At 35.8% G+C, this 18,929-nt stretch overlaps 1 protein-coding gene across 1 annotated transcript; it reads left to right on the top strand.

The window, feature by feature from the left end:
- Positions 1–13,627: 13,627 nt before the first annotated feature.
- LOC110448460 (reticulocyte-binding protein 2-like) lies at positions 13,628–18,593 on the top strand. Its single transcript, XM_021494724.1, has 3 exons — positions 13,628–13,821; positions 14,443–15,374; positions 16,586–18,593. The coding sequence occupies exons 1-3, from the start codon at positions 13,818–13,820 to the stop codon at positions 17,288–17,290; spliced, it is 1,641 nt and encodes a 546-aa protein (XP_021350399.1). The 5' UTR covers positions 13,628–13,817; the 3' UTR covers positions 17,291–18,593.
- Positions 18,594–18,929: the final 336 nt, after the last annotated feature.

The following is an 18,929-nucleotide window of genomic DNA, read 5'->3' as shown; positions in this document are numbered from 1 at the left end:
ATGTACATGGAGAATAAGAGCAGGTGCTCCGGAAGAGCAATTGCACTGATCGGCAACACACGCCATGTAAGTCTTGGTCAAATCCTAGTTATTTCATGAACACCCGCCATGTACATTTTTGTAAGTCTTGGTCAAATCCTAGTAATTTCATGATCGACAAGACCCGCCATGTAAGTCTTGGTCTAATCATAGTTATTTCATGATCGACAACACCCGCCATGTAAGTCTTGGTCAAATCCGAGTAGTTTCCTGATCGACAACACCCGCCATGTAAGTCTTGGACAAATCCGAGTAGTTTCATGATCGACACCCCCCGCCATGTAAGTCTTGGTCAAATCCTAGTTATTTCATGAACACCCGCCATGTAAATTTTTGTAAGTCTTGGTCAAATCCTAGTAATTTCATGATCGACAGCATCCGCCATGTAAGTCTTGGTCAAATTATAGTAATTTCGTGATCGACAACACCCGCCATGTAAGTCTTGGTCAAATCATTGTAATTTCGTGATCGACAACACCCGCCATGTAAGTCTTGGTCAAATCCTAGTAATTTCATGAACTCGGATACTGGCAACAAACCAACATGGCTCACTATGAACATTATCGAGAACATCGACATTCATATCACACTAAGATATAGCATATTGCTCTATGACATCATTATTGCGATCATAAAACTTGTCGATAGTCTTCACAAACGGCAATTTCAAAAACTTGTTTTCGACATCTATCAAGAAAGACATGATATTCGGAGCAAGCTCTAGAAAACCGAATCAACTGCGGCATCTTCCATGGGAAGGGGGAATAGGGATGTTACCATCAAGAGAGGGAAATCGCCCTGTTTTAGTTTTAGGTCGTCCCGATTTGTCATCTTGCTAGCAAAGATCGAGGAAGGAGCAGAAGAAAAATGGGTTTATGAATGTATTGTTATTCACAGACAGCACGTCGTCGATATACGTGTATGTGAATGTAAAGGTTATTGATATCTATTATCCTAGCATACAAGTGGTTAAGTTCATGATAACAAAAACGAACAATATCGAAATAACAGCAGAACTTTACTATACAATTTATCTGTACGGCACTTAGTATTGCATTGTTGAGTTATCGACGTCCTTTTAGAATTGACTAATCAGGCCACGTATGAATGATATGAATAAAAGTAGACAAACCATGTTAAAGGAAAAACACCAAACAAACGAAAAGGTAAAAGACAAACGTCAACTTAAATACATGGTAAAAGTGGCTAGGATTTAGTTATTTCTGAAAAGACCAACAGTTTTTAGATTATCATGATAAATGGGGGGTTTCTATATCTATATACGACATGTACCCTGTGAAGGTTTCGGGGGGAAATTAACTGCTGTATCCAACTACATCGCGTAACAAGCGATTTATGTGGGGCCCCTACAGATTCGGGAATTTTCTTTTGTCCTCTGTTGAGGGAACATTGAAGCAACCCAAATTGATCTGCTGCCCCCGCTGCAATACTCGAGGTCTATATCTCTTCTGTTTTCCATTCCCTACTCTTTCCTTTCGGTAGTGCCCGGCATCATATGGCCCTGGCTGAAGGTTGTAAAACCACATACAAGCATGTCACGTATACATGCAATGCTAATTCCTAATGTAGACAACAAAATCCAATTGAATTTAAAGATAAAAAACATTTGCACTCGCTTGTAATCGCTATCCAAATGTCTGCTTTTGTACAACTTCTTAATGAGGTCATGTTTCTTTGTCCTGTTTTTATTTCTGTGATTGGCATCAATTTGAACTTTTGAGCATGCAATTTTCCATTCAGTTATGATATTGTTTATACTTAATTAATTTTAAACGATTGGACCGTGTTGAAATATTTAAGTGCATATATAACACATTCATTTACGCATTACGGAATAGATTCAATAATGCATTCTTAGCTACGAGATATTTTTTATCTTTCCATGCCATATTGGTATACATATATATATTTATGATACGTATTGCAAGAGAGTGATGTTAATATGACTTTGTGATTGAATCATTTTGGCACACCTCTGATTTCGAGACCATGTCAATTTATGTTATGCAATTACGCTGACAGTGTGCATCTGTATGATAAAACAGATGCATATCACAATTACTACGTTCAAAGAAACTTCGTACGTATATTCATGAGCGTGTACTTTAAACGATAACTCGTGGGTTCAAAATAGGCTCGTTGATTTTCTGTCAGATATCAATCAGTGTACTCGGCATACTATTGGAATCTTACTTTTCTCTGCGGTCTCCGATAGGCGGAAAAGAAAGACGATCGATATTGTACCATTAAACCCACTCGATAACAACAGTGATACAAACATCATTATTATTTGAAAACAGAATTTGACTTCTGTCACAAGAAAAAAATTTCGTTCATGGTCGAGATATCAAGAAAATGTTCAGAGTATTAGTCTTAATAATCAGTTGAAACTGCTTACTATCACGACAAAGAATCATAGCTTATGCGTCACGAAGGTTCACATGCATGTGATGAATGTCTCGATAGTAGTTGCTTTATCCTGTACAAAAGCAACCTTCATTTCTAATTGATCTCATCTGATACATTAGCGAAAAAAGTATGACAGAAGCTTCTGAAGCAATGCAAGAAATAATAGAAAACAGCCAAGGTATTTGAAAGTAGATATTACACAGGCAATAGATATACTATCTATACATTCAATACATTTATGTTATATTTGCGTGTGGATATTTTCGTGTTTGTTTAATAGACACGAAAACGCGAGCATTTTCACACGGCAATAATTTCAACTTTTACAGTTTCTAGTAACAATGCAAGGAATATTTAACGAAGTTTTGAATCATTAAAAAAGAAATTCTTTAATTAAATCACGCATATAAAGCATTCCACTAAAGTACAAGAGGTTGGGTTTCAATAAATGCTTGTCCTACATGTAACATGTCTTGTGTAACTACATGCACGCGATCCAGGCTCCAATTCTACCATACCAAAATAAGTGTTTTTTTGTGTTATTCATTTTTCAAATTTTTCAAAAGACGAAATTATATCAAATCACTCTTCTGTTTTACAATCTTTCCGAATACGCACAAATGCTGCAGTTACGAACCTGCCTCGTTTGTATAGTATTCATTCAAAATCATAAATAGAATCCTTTAGAATAACGTGCTTTCGCTGACTTATCTAGTTACTCAACCAGGCTATTACCAAAACATTTCACTACCATACTCAGTACCATTAAACTAGGCTTGCAGTCGTATTGTAATACTGTTTAGTCAAGAAACGGAATTAACAATATGTTGATTTTGAAAAAGACCAAATAAATTTTTGATTAATCGGATTTAATGATTTTCAATAACATCCTCTCATTTTCTCGTTACGAGCGCTTTCTTTTCAAAGAAAGTCGAACGACGATATAACTTTATGATTGAAAACTGTTTTGGAGCATTTTTTGTGAAAGGTGACAGAAAGGCAACATTAAAAAAGGGAAGACGATATTGTGAGAATGGTTAAGTACCTGGTTGACAATATAACATTTAGATATATCGACGATTTTGTTGTCATTGAACATCAAGAAATTAATTAACAATGTACCCCATTTATTGTTTAATCAATCAAGAGCCCGAAATACACGGACACAACGGACTCGTCTACTTCAGCTTTTGCCCTTGATCTTTACTTACAACATGACCAACAGGGACGGCTTACCACTAATCTGTACGATAAACGGGACAATTTCGACTTTCTTATCGTGAACTTTCCCTTTCTTGATGTTAACAACCTTGCTCCCCCTATCTCTGGTGTTTCCATGTCGCAGTTGATACGTTACACAAGGGCTTGCTCCGAATATCACGACTTCCGTGATGAGACACACAGGGTTACCGAAAGCTGTAGGTCAAAGCGAAAGTGGCAGCAGTAGTTTTGTTCGCTATATCTTATTTACATTCAATTAATCTCTATAATACGATATATATTTCATAAAAAATTCGTTTGCTATTGATACATTTTTTACACAATTAAACCTTTCGTTTCTTGTTTTCATGTATTCATTTTTTGTGAATATCTATTTTTTACATTGTTGTTTGACCCTAAATGACGCAAACTGTTGATGGGCCATTAAACTATACAATAACAATTTTATCTTTAGTTTGATTTACTCAATTCTGTAAATTTCCTCTGACAGTGTTTGACCCCAAATGTCTCGCATTGTCGATGGCTCTTAAAGAGATACATAAAGGTGTAACCTTAGCTGTTGCTAGGACGCTAAATCCCACATAGTTAATAATAGTGTTACGTGCTTAACGGCCCATAAACAAAGGAGAGGTAATTGTAGATAAAATCAAAAGTAAGTGAAAGACAAACGCAACCTTAAATATAAAAAAGTGTTATGGTTATTTGTATCTTTCAGACAAACCAACAGTTTCTAGATAGCTTAAAGGGTCGCTGCCTGTTACGAAAAGAGATTTAACACATGTAACAATACGCGTTTTACTGTCAATGGTTCCCGACATGTTACACGTATTGAGGCTTGTCTTCAGGTTTCAGAAATTAAAATGGGTCATGTAAAGACAGCTTCGTCTTGGTGTCCTTCCACTGTAGTAAGGACACCACTCACCGAGTACAGGTTTAATAGAGTCTAATTTGTTGTTTACGCGTTTACTTCCAACTATTTTGACATTTTGATCATATACAATGTACATTATGTTATAAGTGTTTTAAAATTAGTAAAATTAAAAAAATAAAATCAACAAGTGGTAGCGAAAGAATTGCTATTGCGGCGCGATGCACCTTTTCATTACTTGGTATTCCAACATGTCTGGCAACCCAGAGAATCACAGCGTCAATTTGAGGTAATAATACAACATTGCAATCCATGAAATGAATTCTTCAATTCTAACAAATAAAAAATACATACATGTCATACATGTACTACTATGTTTCGAAACATTTTGGTACATGTTACAGATCACAAATTCAGCCAATAACAGATTCAAGTTTAATTGCTACACCTACGGATATGTTTCCGAAGCAACGTTTTAGGTAACGTGTTCCCTAAGTGTAATTATTTTCAATTGACGATTTTGAATGACGCAGTAAATCTGACAAAGATTAATCATTGAAATGTTTTAACCGTTTAACAATCCCCCAAATACCCCAATGATATTGTTGTAAATACATCGAAAAAACCCTAACGTCAATATAAGCCACTTCAACATAGTGAGTGGGGACGGACCAGTCCCACATCCACTGTAATTAGTTTCTTCTCACACATCTGTCGTCAGTAATGGAAGTTGCGTGATCAATGTTTCAAAGCATACCAGCCATGGGGATCTATATGATAAACAATGCTATTGATTACAACTGCTTCCAATTTCCTGAAACTCTTTCAAAGACATCCTATAGGTATTGACCAATGTTCACTTCCATCGCAACATATACTTATTACATTTCTACCAGCTATAATTACATTTTCATCAGCTATAGATGATCGACCTCCCGGTCAATTCAATTGCCTTAATTAAAAAATATTGACCTTTTGTTTCAATCAGACAGGAATACGAGTGCTTAATCTTTTCTGTATTTTTTCCTAAATATTGTGCAATATTCTAATGTTAGCCTTTATCTTTGTTGGATGTTTCCGGTGAAATAGCTTACGTATTGTCCTGTCCATGAATTTTATTAATCTATTCTGATTCGATATTTTGGTCTTTCATTTTTCAAGTTTAAATATATTGAATCTATCAATATGGCCAGACACTTGGCTTATCGTATACGTATGAAAATATTGAAAGCCCTCACAAAGATAGCGCATTTGATTATTATCACAAATGAGATATCTGGTAATGTGTACATTTTTAGATGATGACCAGTGATACATTTTTTGCACTTTATTGATAAAGCTTCAAATCATTAAAGATGTTTTTGCAGAAACAGAAAAGAATTTCTTAGTTATGCTTTCATGATTCTTTTTTGGTGGTGGTGGTGGTGGTGGGTAATAACAACACTATTTGAAATGTTCATCTAACGTAAATATTCGGTAACGTGTTTTTTTAAGCGACTGAATACATTTTCTTTCTTCAAATTATTGTGTTTTAATATTTTACATAATTTCATAAAATCTGTAATGAAACCAAAGTCACCTGTTTTAACATATCAGCAATGCGTCAGTAAGCTTCTGCAGCTACAAACACCAAATACTGGTTAATGCTAGTTTTAACAACACTAACAATATCAGATCACGTAAGCTGCGTGCATAACAATTATCAGGAGAATATAGCTAATAATAAAGGATCACCATTTAGCTTGGAAAAGAAGGTTTTCTTTTGTACTGTGACAGTCTCGGGGAAATTTATATTAGAAATGGTTAGGTTTTATTTTGTTAAACATTCCATTAACAGCTAAGGTTATTCACGGATGTACCTCTTTGCGTGTCGTGTATACCTGTATGTGTGCTGGAGGGAGGGTATATTTGTGTAATTGCCTCCTAGTGATAGCGGATGTCGACTTAATAGTGCTATCTCAATGAAATACCATGTCGAAGGCACCAAGAATAACATTTTGCCCGGTCACATTATACTGTCGACGGTCAAACCAGTTGTTGCCATTACTCTTAATGCTAAACATTGAGATGGGGAAAAACAACTACCATTTTTAAAAGGAATATTGATATGTCCAGACAAGGAACAGAATCCATTGCCTTCCTCACCTGGGCGAACGCTCAACGTTAAAGCCACAAGTGAAGTATTGCCAAGCAAGGCGGTAGTAAATAAAAGGTAGTAAGAAGCAGAGGAAATATAAATATCCAAAATATTGCGATGGGTGCAGCATATTTATTTCATTTCGGGGAGGGTTATTAAATGGCTATAAGAAACACAATTAGCTACCACCGTTGATAAGCTAACACATCGTTTCTGGCTTGAAAAATATACACCTTTTGGTCCCTGCAGGTAGGGCGTAAAAATTGTACCTATTGCCCCCTTTGCATGATCGTAGGAGGCGACTAAATTTGGGATCTGATCTTTTCTCTTCTTTCTTCCTAATGTCTCTCTTGACAATGGCTCACCGTTGGCCTTTAGTTCGCCCCTGTGAGGAAGGCTTTGGGTTCTGTCCCCTGGCGGAGAAATACCATAGTCTATAAAAGTGGTAGTTTCTACTCCTGCTTAACGCTCAGCAATTTGGAAGTGGGACGACTGGTTCGCCCGTTGAAAGTATAATGTGACTGGGTAGGATGTTCTACCTGGTATCTCCGGCAGTATGTTTCAGTGAGGTAGCACTATAATGTCGGCATCAGTTTCGCGCTTTCACAAGGAGACAAACACGAACATATTGCAGCCGCCCAAAACACACACATATACACTACACGCATGCATCTTGCACACAGGGGAGGCCGTCCTTAAATGACATTAGCTGTTGATAGGACGTTAAACAATGCTGTACCAAACCAATATTCACCTTGTTTTGAGTATCGTTCACAGTGAAAGGTACAATGTACTAGTGGCCGAAAAGTATAGGTCTGATTCCTATACATGTTCTATATTGGACTGTAACCAAATTTTTGTTCCTCATCTTTCCTGTCTACTTTCTTTTCTTTTTATTCTCTTTCAAGCAGTGTCCCCAAAGGCATCCGTCCTCGTATGACCATGGCTGTTGCGAGGACGTTCAACCCAAAACGAACCAAAACAATTAGGTATCGCAGATAAAAGTGCATTGCAGGGACTGTGAACATTTATTGCATTACTTTGTAAAATCATACGCCTAAGGACGTTGGAACTTATACTATCTTTGGGATAATTTGATATATGTTTGGAGCGTTTAGCCTTTTCCGCTTGATGACGACGTTGGCTGTTTTTACATGATACTGTTACTCTCTTACAGCTTACTTGTATGCTGGCATTACCTTGTATCCTCTGATTATCTACCAACACTTCAGCTGTAGTTTCGAGTGTGTACAAGAAGCGTTCGCCATTTAACAGTAAAATATTACCCTATACATTTATAACTACATGTACATACAGTTTGATGTGTGCCAATGTTCTGTGCATTAATAAATTCAGGCGAAAAGGGCCAAATTTAAAATGCAGCGAATATGTTCGGGTACATTCTATATATTTTCATTTATTTTTATTATATAGAGATTTACCTGGAAAATTCTAATAAGTACAACTATGTTCTATACAGTTTCAATGTCATTTATATATGATTATTCACATTGAATTAATTTCTACGGCTAGATATGATGTTTACAACCAATTACTTAACAAATGATTTGTTTTAATCATAATGACTTAAATTATCGAGAGGCTGTACGATAATACAACAGCAAACAAAGCAGTATGTTAGTGTATTTACCTACTTGCGATAATGCTGACCTGAAATACCATGCTGGGGAGGTTTATATCCAAAATTGATAAAAGCTTAGTAGAGTTAATAGAACGCGATATTTTCACTTCTAACAGCATGTGATTTAATATCCTTTTTAATGAAATATCATCATTCACTTGTAGTTTGTCAATTATTTTCTTCTTACATATCAAATTATTTGCAATTCAACCTAATGTGGGTTCAAGTGCAACAAGTAGTGCAGACCGCAGAGAGTAAACTGTTCTCTCGCGACTGCGCATAGCCGAAACCTACATCACACATGGTTACATTTTGCGTAAGGAAGACCAGCCTTATTGCCATGCATGGATTCAACCATTAACAGTTAAACACTTTATGATTAAATGCACTGATTTCAAACAAATACGTGACAGATTTTATGATTTACTGTCTATGAAAAGATTATTCGATACAGTTTACACTCTATAGACCTTTACAATAAAATATTATATATCGTGCAGCCATTTTGTTCGATATTGATATATTTCATTAATCCTTTACATATTTTAAGTTTTGGTTTGATGCGTTTATTTTCGTGAATGTCTCTTTTTACAGTATTGCCCTAAATGACTCATATTGTCGGTGGGCCGTTAAAAAATACAAAATAATAATATGTTACATATCACTTTCCTTCGTTGTTATTTTCTGCATATTTTAAAATACACTAATTTAGAGAAAATGATTATTTAAAGCAAGGAATAAGATGTAAATATGCGACAGATATATGCGTCTTTTGTTTCTATTGGTAATTTACGGGCAGGTCCAGGGGGAAAATATGCCTGCTATATCCCACTGCATGATCGTAGGAGACGACTAATGTATAGGTCTGCTCTTTTTTAAATTTTATTTGTCTTACAACAATTATGAAATAAATTTTTACAACTGATAATTATCACTTCCGTTGGTCCGAATGTTAGCGTGCGGGTATCTAAATGTGGGAGGAAACAGGAGTACACAGAAAAAAAACAATGTTTTACAAGTAGCCCCATGCCTTTTCAGGTCCGATCGGTGAATCAAACCATGGCCGCCTTTGCAAAAAGAGAATACGTTATCAACTGCGCCGCTTAACCACCCTATAAATCTGCTCTACAAGACGAAGACGCGGCCACGATAAATTCAAATGAAATTAATGTACATTTTGCTGACTTAATCGTGTTCAAAATGTAATATGTTCTTTGTGGCTTCGCTCAGTTATAGGAAAAGACACAGCTGGTACGATGCCTGTGTCATTTATTTGTTTAAAGTTTATAACGTCCTCGCAACAAACAATGGTCGCATGTAGACGGGTGCCCTTAAAGACACCGCCTACACGAGAGTAGGCCAGCGAGAGGGAAAAAATAAACTCCAAAGTGCTGAATTGGGCTCCACAGGTCCTGTATCAATAAAGGGACATTCAGAACAATATTCCTTGTGACATGCGTTTTTCTTGGTACACCTACAGTTTACGCAGTTATAGACAGAGACATGGTTCAGAATGCTAGTGCAGCACTTATCCTATACCTATCTTGCTATGATTTTAAACCTGTCATATCAAATGTAAGTAAAACGGACTGGCAACCCACAATGTCTGAAAATATTAAGGCTGTCGCTATTAACATCCGAGTGTAAATAGCCGCTGCCGCGCGGCGTGGCAATTGACAATCGGATCATCCTCTCTAGAAAGCGGTTACTTGGTGTAAGGTTCCGGACATGCACTTCAATTTTTATGTTGTTTTGTACCTTTGTAATAGATTCTATGTACATTACAAAATAATACCTGCTTGATATTAATTTTTTTAAATTTTATTTCATCGACATATTGGTCGATTAAACGGTTAATAGTAATGTTGGCCAGACCAGGATTTGAACCCAGGACACTCTGACCTCTGAACAGACACTCTACCAATTGAGCTACCTGGTTGCTGTTGATCTACATAGTCCAGTCCAGAATATTCATCGTAAACGGTGACCTATGTGGGGCACCCTGCAAAATGTACTTTCTGATTGTGGCGGTGTCTCCCTAGGCACCCGTCATCATATGACCTTGGCTGATGCAAGGTCATTAAACCCTGAGCAAGTGAAAATATGCAGTACTGCACTGTTTTAAAGTCATAGAAAGTCAGAGAAGATAAACATGCAACTTTCTGAGGCGAAATTTGACAATTTGCAATGTGTATACCGACTTAAAATAAAATTGCAAGCTTTCAATTAGTTTCAGACTAAATATTTGTCCGTTGAGTGGAATGAGTGTTAAGTTTGAAGATATATCAGAATATTTTGTTTCTAGGGAAATTTGACTATTTTTCACCTTAGGAATAGGGGAAATGATGAAATTTGAGAAAATCTATATTAAGCCAAGTTACACTTTTTTCAATAAGTACAAATTTACAGTATTGTACTGATCTAAAGTCATACAAAGTCAGAGAAGATAACCAAGTGAATTTCTCAGATCGCTTATCTAGCCCGAGTGTCGATAGCCAGTCCGAACAAATATATATTTCGTTGATTGCAAATTAAACTTAATGTAGGTTGATTTTACACCAGACCGTTTATATGAATAACTGTTTCATGAGCATTATTTAAGTATATACAAATATAAACTTTATTTTTTACAACTATTATAAAACAATTCATTAGTTGGTCCGAATGTTAGCGCGCAGGGGGTCGTAGTGTGGGAGGTAAACGGAGTACCCGGAAAAAAAACACGTGGTCGAGCAGGTGAGCCCATATTTTTGTACGTCCGATCGGGAAATCGAACCCCTTCCGCCTTGGTAAAAGGCAAGTGCGCTATCCACTGCAACACCCGACCACCCTAGTTATTAAAGTCTTCAAGTGAATGTAATATGCCTTGAAATGCAAAGGGGAAATAATTACAAAAGTGCTTTCATGTAAAGTGTATGTAATTATATAATGTATATGCTTTTATTCATATGTGCAGTAAATTAAATATTCTTCGTGAGCCTTCAATGTTTTATATGCCAATCAACGTTCGATGCGAAATATAATTGGAACCAAATTAGCTGTTAATAATTGTCAATTAATGTTAATGACACTTGTCGAAAATTGATATCTCATAAATACCCCCACACAATCAAGCAATCCAATTTTATAAGATTTATCAACGTCGCTGTCTCGAGCGTGGTGATCCCTGGAGATCCCGTCTGATAGTCACGGCGCAGAATTACCACGCCAATCGGAACAGCGTCGCTACTTTATTAGCATTTCTCCCAAATTATATAACCTTTATAATGAAATTAATCAAAACTGCAATCATGCCGCATGAAGTCTGCGTAGCATAAGGTAAATTGACTAAATCAACGAAAGTTGATGACAGCGGTGTCCAAGTCTTAATACGACAATATATAATGCATCATACTATACACAAGTTGTATCAGGCTATGGTTAAAACAAATGAGTATTTATGTATCTGAACAAATGTATATCTAAATCAAACTCATATTAAGCTAACAATATTGAAATGCAGGGTCAGATTCGCCGAAAATATTAAATACTAAACCGACACTTCAACATTATCGATTTTTCACGATTAGTTAGACCAGCATCTGTGTCCCATCAACATTATGAGTGTTTTTCTAGTTGTATAAGATTTATCATACGCCACCATGGCTTTTGTCTGTTTTATTAAGCTGTGAGAAAACACCGTTGAGATTAATATTCTTTTAGAGATTTTTATTATCACACTATCGTGCGCAACAACAGGTCATCATAAAGTACAATATAACAATGATATGGTTGACCATAAAGCACTCATCTTACTATGCAAGCGTACAATAATATAGTGGAAACTATTACACTCCTCATACAATGATAAACACACTATTACACTGTTCATACGTACTGCCATATCTTATTCTAATAGACAGTATAACACACTGCTTATACAATGACACTCATCATACACTGTGATAACATTTTTACACTCATTTTACAATACTATTAAAATGTACGATGGTATAATACACAGCATTACATTCACCCATATCGTGCGTTCACACGATGGTATAGCAGGCACTGTTATATCCATCTTACAGTACAACCCTATAATAATAGTATTACACATATATTACTCGCACTCCATGATACATGTATTATAGATAGTATACCACAATATACAGTGCAATCATACCATGACATAATAGTGACTATTATACTCATCATACTATATAATATTACAAAGGTATGATAGACAGTGTTACAATCCCAACATACACTACTGTAATAGATAGATACAAATACCTTCAATCAGGGATATAACAAACAAACCATGATAAACAAGCTGTAACCACACTCAATATACAATACAATTATGTTAAGTTTAACAAAATATAGAACAAACTTATATCAAAAGTCTTTCCTATCTGCTTCTGTCAATCTATGGAATGAACTCCCTGAAGACATACGGAATGACGCATCCATAAAAAACTAAAGCTACATCTTAACAGAAATTTACTACAAAAAGAATCATATTACTTCTGTGGTACTAGAATAGGCCAAATCTACCATGCCAGGCTCAGAAAGAAATGTAGTTCACTAAACGGCCATCCTTTTCATAAAAATTTAGTAGGGAGTCCACTCTGTTCCTGCCGTGAGGCAAACGAAACAAACGATCATTATCTATTATTTTGTCGTAACTATGAACACATTAGACAAATATGTTTCTAGCCAATACAAAATCATACCTCAGTAGAAAACCTCCTGTTTGGTGACAACAATCTTTCACCTGCCCAAAATCGAAATATATTTAACTGTTTACAAAATGCTATTACTAAATCAAAACGTTTTTTACCTATTTAATTCATACATACAATTTTTTCACTCATATACACCTCGGTTTTATGTGTAAGGGTGTGTGGTTGTGCGCGCGCGTGGGTTTTTCCCCATATCAGTTGTGCCATATGCTATTGGTATTTTCGTAGTATCTTTGTAGTAGTGCACAGCATATATTTTCCAGTTATATATCCGTTATGACATCAGTGACATTCACATAGGTAGTGGGGCCCACGGCCTTAATTATCCGATATTGGCTGATTAGCCAACTTTGACTCATTACCATGATTTTAATATTGAATTCAAATAACAAGAAATTAAGGAACATTGAACAAAAGTACCATGTTGATACATTCTGAAAAGTGTATAAAAATAAAATGCATATTAACAGAGTTATAACAGATTGAAAATGCCAAGTGGTGCTATTTTCCACCAGCGGCTGGACCCGGGTCATCGGTGTTATCGTCGGTTATCTTATCGCACTCATTAACCTTACTTACCGCATCCGCTGATCGCGGTCAAGTTTTTCCAAGAGTGTAAGAGACGTGTATTTTCATTGGCTTTGTGCAACTTTTTGAAATGATATTGACCAATCAGATTTAGTGTATCTAAAAGCAATCGATCTTGACTTGACTGAGCCGAGCGCTTGAAGAAGAACAAGACGTGATGAAGCAATGGGTAAGTTTTTATCGTCTAATTAATTAATTTATTGTAAAACATACGAACTAGTGCGCATACCACATTAAAGATATTGTCCTTGTGTATCCATATGTTAAGCAATTGTTCAGTTTGACATTATAACTTTGCCGCACAGCCAGGTCAAAGTTTGAAAAACGAGCGAGTCGCTTCGCCGAACATTACAAAATGGCGGCGATTTAAATTCGCATTTTCACCTGATCTTCGCTACCAATATTTGCAGCTTTTCCATTTGTCTGAATGCTGAATGACTAAATATGGTTTCAGATACAAGTCTTTCTTCTGTGTATTTATATTCATTTGATGTCAATGAAGTGAAAACGAATAGTAATTGACGATTGTATTTGACCTATTTCCCTTTGTTTACACTACGACACGGGACAAAAGGTGTATTGTTTACATCATCTCTCTGCTCAATTTCGTCATATTTACGGAAATATTTTGGCTGTTTATGTCATAACTCGCTAATATAGTTGTGTATGTTTTGCATTAGCCATGTAATACATTCAGATAAATTAGTTATAATGGAAAGTACAGACATTTACTAATTATTATTATTTAGAATGCATAATTTTATATATGTTTTGTATTCATATTTTTCAGATTATTTTGGCAATTTGATACTGACACCAGGAGATGTACGCATTGACAACAGTGAACACCCTATGCCGTCTTGGCCATTTTTATTGATTGAAGAGGTGATTAATTTAACAGATACTGTACAAGTTGGATCCTCAGCAAATCAGTTCTTTCTAGAGTTGAACGTTGGACAGTTTTTATGTTTAGCACAAACTGCAACAAATTTTGAAATTTATGGATTGACCGTGTTGTCAAATCATACATGGCATGATATTCTTACATGTTGGATGTCACACTTCTCGGGGAAACTTTACAAAGTCAACGCGTTACGGGCTTTACACAACAGGAGGCTTAAGCGATTTAAGGAATTACAGAAAAGATACAATGTACGTGGGGATGAGAAAGTGAAAACTGTGCTCCTTGAATACCTGGCTTCTCCAATATTTCCCAAACAGAAACATGGTGTTACTCCTGTCACCTCTGAATCGTCAGAATCTTGTACATCAGTCTCAGATCATGTGCCACTGTCCCAAACACAGATTATGGAGAACAAGTCAGTACCTTGTACACCAGTTTTCAAGAACAGAACACCGTCCAGGTCACGAACACTGTCTAGCACACCAGTAATGCGGCATCCTGTTTTCTTACGGGAAAATGGTGTACCAAACTTAGTGAAGGAAAACAGGTCATTGAAATTAGACAGCAACCGAAAGGAGATAAAACTTCAGGATGTCATGGATGAAAAAAACCTTTTGGATAAAACCTTGAAAATACGAGACGTTGAAATCAAAAAGTTACGAACAGTTGTAAATTTGGACCTGAATGCTGAAAACCAAAAACTAAAAGAAAGAAATTCAACTCTGTTTGCAAGAACCAAACGTTTGAAAGATCTGGAAAGAAAAAGTAATTTTCAAGACAGAAAAATGGAGAAAATGAAATTGGAGATCTCACGATTGGTTGGATTGGTCNATTGTATTTGACCTATTTCCCTTTGTTTACACTACGACACGGGACAAAAGGTGTATTGTTTACATCATCTCTCTGCTCAATTTCGTCATATTTACGGAAATATTTTGGCTGTTTATGTCATAACTCGCTAATATAGTTGTGTATGTTTTGCATTAGCCATGTAATACATTCAGATAAATTAGTTATAATGGAAAGTACAGACATTTACTAATTATTATTATTTAGAATGCATAATTTTATATATGTTTTGTATTCATATTTTTCAGATTATTTTGGCAATTTGATACTGACACCAGGAGATGTACGCATTGACAACAGTGAACACCCTATGCCGTCTTGGCCATTTTTATTGATTGAAGAGGTGATTAATTTAACAGATACTGTACAAGTTGGATCCTCAGCAAATCAGTTCTTTCTAGAGTTGAACGTTGGACAGTTTTTATGTTTAGCACAAACTGCAACAAATTTTGAAATTTATGGATTGACCGTGTTGTCAAATCATACATGGCATGATATTCTTACATGTTGGATGTCACACTTCTCGGGGAAACTTTACAAAGTCAACGCGTTACGGGCTTTACACAACAGGAGGCTTAAGCGATTTAAGGAATTACAGAAAAGATACAATGTACGTGGGGATGAGAAAGTGAAAACTGTGCTCCTTGAATACCTGGCTTCTCCAATATTTCCCAAACAGAAACATGGTGTTACTCCTGTCACCTCTGAATCGTCAGAATCTTGTACATCAGTCTCAGATCATGTGCCACTGTCCCAAACACAGATTATGGAGAACAAGTCAGTACCTTGTACACCAGTTTTCAAGAACAGAACACCGTCCAGGTCACGAACACTGTCTAGCACACCAGTAATGCGGCATCCTGTTTTCTTACGGGAAAATGGTGTACCAAACTTAGTGAAGGAAAACAGGTCATTGAAATTAGACAGCAACCGAAAGGAGATAAAACTTCAGGATGTCATGGATGAAAAAAACCTTTTGGATAAAACCTTGAAAATACGAGACGTTGAAATCAAAAAGTTACGAACAGTTGTAAATTTGGACCTGAATGCTGAAAACCAAAAACTAAAAGAAAGAAATTCAACTCTGTTTGCAAGAACCAAACGTTTGAAAGATCTGGAAAGAAAAAGTAATTTTCAAGACAGAAAAATGGAGAAAATGAAATTGGAGATCTCACGATTGGTTGGATTGGTCACCGACAATGTTGATGTCGGTGAAGTGAAAGAAAACATGGATCTGAAGCAGATGAGTGACAGTGTAAAAGTAACAAATCAGGTGCATGGACTGAAAAGAATAATGAAAAATTTGAAAAAGAGAATTCAACGACGAGAGAAAAGTGTTTCCAATTTGAAAATGGAATTAAGTAAAAGTAGGGACGATTTTCAGACTGACCAATATTCCACAGAACTTTACTATGAAGGAATTGTAGATACAATGAAAAATCAGCACAATTTATCTGTGAAAAAACTTTCTGAAGAACTTAACCAACTGAAAGAACTGGAGACACAGAAAAATGGAAAGTATAAAGCAGAGGTACGTCTCATGTATTATGACCTTCTGTGCAAAGGCGTGTCGGCTAATACAATACAATCAGTGGTGAAAACTGTGTTACAACATACCACTGAGTTTGACCTGGATACGCTACAGCTGCCTAGTAGATCCACAGCCCAACGAATGGTGTCCGAGGCTGGAGAATTGGCAAATATTCGTGCCGCCTACGAGATTGCAAAAGAAAACCGCTCACTGTGTCACATGTCGGATGGAACTACAAAACACCTGATACATTGGGGTTCGCATGTTGTCAAGTTAAAACCACTTGGCGCCAACGAGTCTAAAACATTTACACTTACTGTAAGTCCTGTGGCATCTGGAAAAGCTGATGATTAATGACTGGAACAAGAAACGAACAGACAAAACGACGCTTTTTATCGACTCGGCCTCAAAAGCAAGCTTTGATTTTGAAGCGTCGGCAAAATCGTGAAAGAAAAGAGAAACGGCTAAGAGAAAATTTAAAACGAGCCAAGACAGAACTCTGCCAAAGTTGTAAAGTCATTAAAGTGCTAACAAAAACCCAAGTGCTTAAACAATATACTTTGTGGAGGTCCCTGTGTACTGCTGGCTCAAATATGATCCTACGGGCTGATGTTTTAAAGGGCTTCCTCAAAAAAACTTTGCAGGACCAGAGAAGGGCTCTGAGAACATTGGTTTTAAAAAATCCCTCTGGCGTAAGAGACTGTCATACTCGTATAAATGAGTGTGCTGCCCCATGTGTATCAGACTGGAATTCTTCAGATGAGGAAACCATTGACATGATGCGCCCATTGGCAGAATTTAAAAGGATAACTTGGTCATCGGATGAGGATGAGCCCTTGTGTGACATTATCCCATTAAAACATGTGTTGCATTGAACAAAACAACAAACTGAAATAACAGTGACATTGCAAACTTTCCAAATGATAACTTTATTTTGATGTCAGTTTAACGTCGAAAATTAGCAAATTTTTGATTTAAAAAAGAGTTATCTCCCCTGTTTTTTTTAGTGTTTTCTTAAAATGCCAGTTTAACAAAATGTTTAAACATTTTTGTATTTCTTTCTGCATTTTATGTTACAGTAAACCAAACTGAACAATTATAATCAAAAATTAAATGAAATAATTAATTTTTTTAAAAATGTGTCCGGTCCATTTGCACTCTGTTTTTTTCCTGTTGTCAAAATTGAATGATTTGTGATTTTGAAGTGTCATGTTTTTTCAAAATATCAAGATTTCATGCGCTATTTGATTATAGTATTAATGTGTATATATATATCATTGTAAATAATCATAATAAATGTTCCAGGACTCTTAGTTCTCTCGAAATTTAATATGGAAATCACTGATGTGAACTATGATTTTAAGTGTTTTAAATACGGAAAATTACTTTTTCGCAGATTTCATGACTCTCTAGTTTTTTCATTAATAGAGATAATGTAATGAAACGTTCTGTGCTTGTTCATATTAGTACATTGATTGCAATATGATTGAAATAATGACTATCTCACCTATAATAAATATTGTATATACATTTGAAAATGGTGTTTTGTTCCAATTTTTTTAAGTACATGGGCCTCCCTAACATAGGTTAACGTTTTGTACATTGGCAAATGCTATTATATCCTCTCTTCCTATTTCTTCTCCTCTTTCTTCTACTCCAAGTCTCTGTTATCCATTATTATGTATGCTAAGGAAACAGATTGATATAAGTTTAATAACTTGTTTCTGGATCCTATTTCATGTATGTAATAATTAAATGTCCTGTATATTGTAATTGCAAATTTACGAAATAAAATATGGTTTATACTACTGATAAGCACACTATTACACTGTTCATACGTACTATCATACCTTATTATAATAGACAATATAACGCACTGCTCATACAATGATACTTAACATACACTGTGATATACAGTGTTACACTCATTTTACAATACTATTACGATGGTATAATACACAGCATTGCATTCACCCATACCGTACGTTCACAT

Source organism: Mizuhopecten yessoensis, unplaced genomic scaffold (genome assembly GCF_002113885.1).
Source record: "Mizuhopecten yessoensis strain PY_sf001 unplaced genomic scaffold, ASM211388v2 scaffold4033, whole genome shotgun sequence".
NCBI classification, from domain to species: domain Eukaryota; kingdom Metazoa; phylum Mollusca; class Bivalvia; order Pectinida; family Pectinidae; genus Mizuhopecten; species Mizuhopecten yessoensis.
The sequence above is the reverse complement of the archived record's forward strand: the minus strand, read 5'-3'. Positions and strand labels throughout refer to the sequence as shown.

Excerpts from the sequence above, each read along its gene's own strand:
- LOC110448460 (XM_021494724.1), top strand. Across the intron at positions 15,375-16,585 it reads AATTGGAGATCTCACGATTG|GTTGGATTGGTCACCGACAA; the intron begins GTTGGATTGGTC and ends ATCTCACGATTG.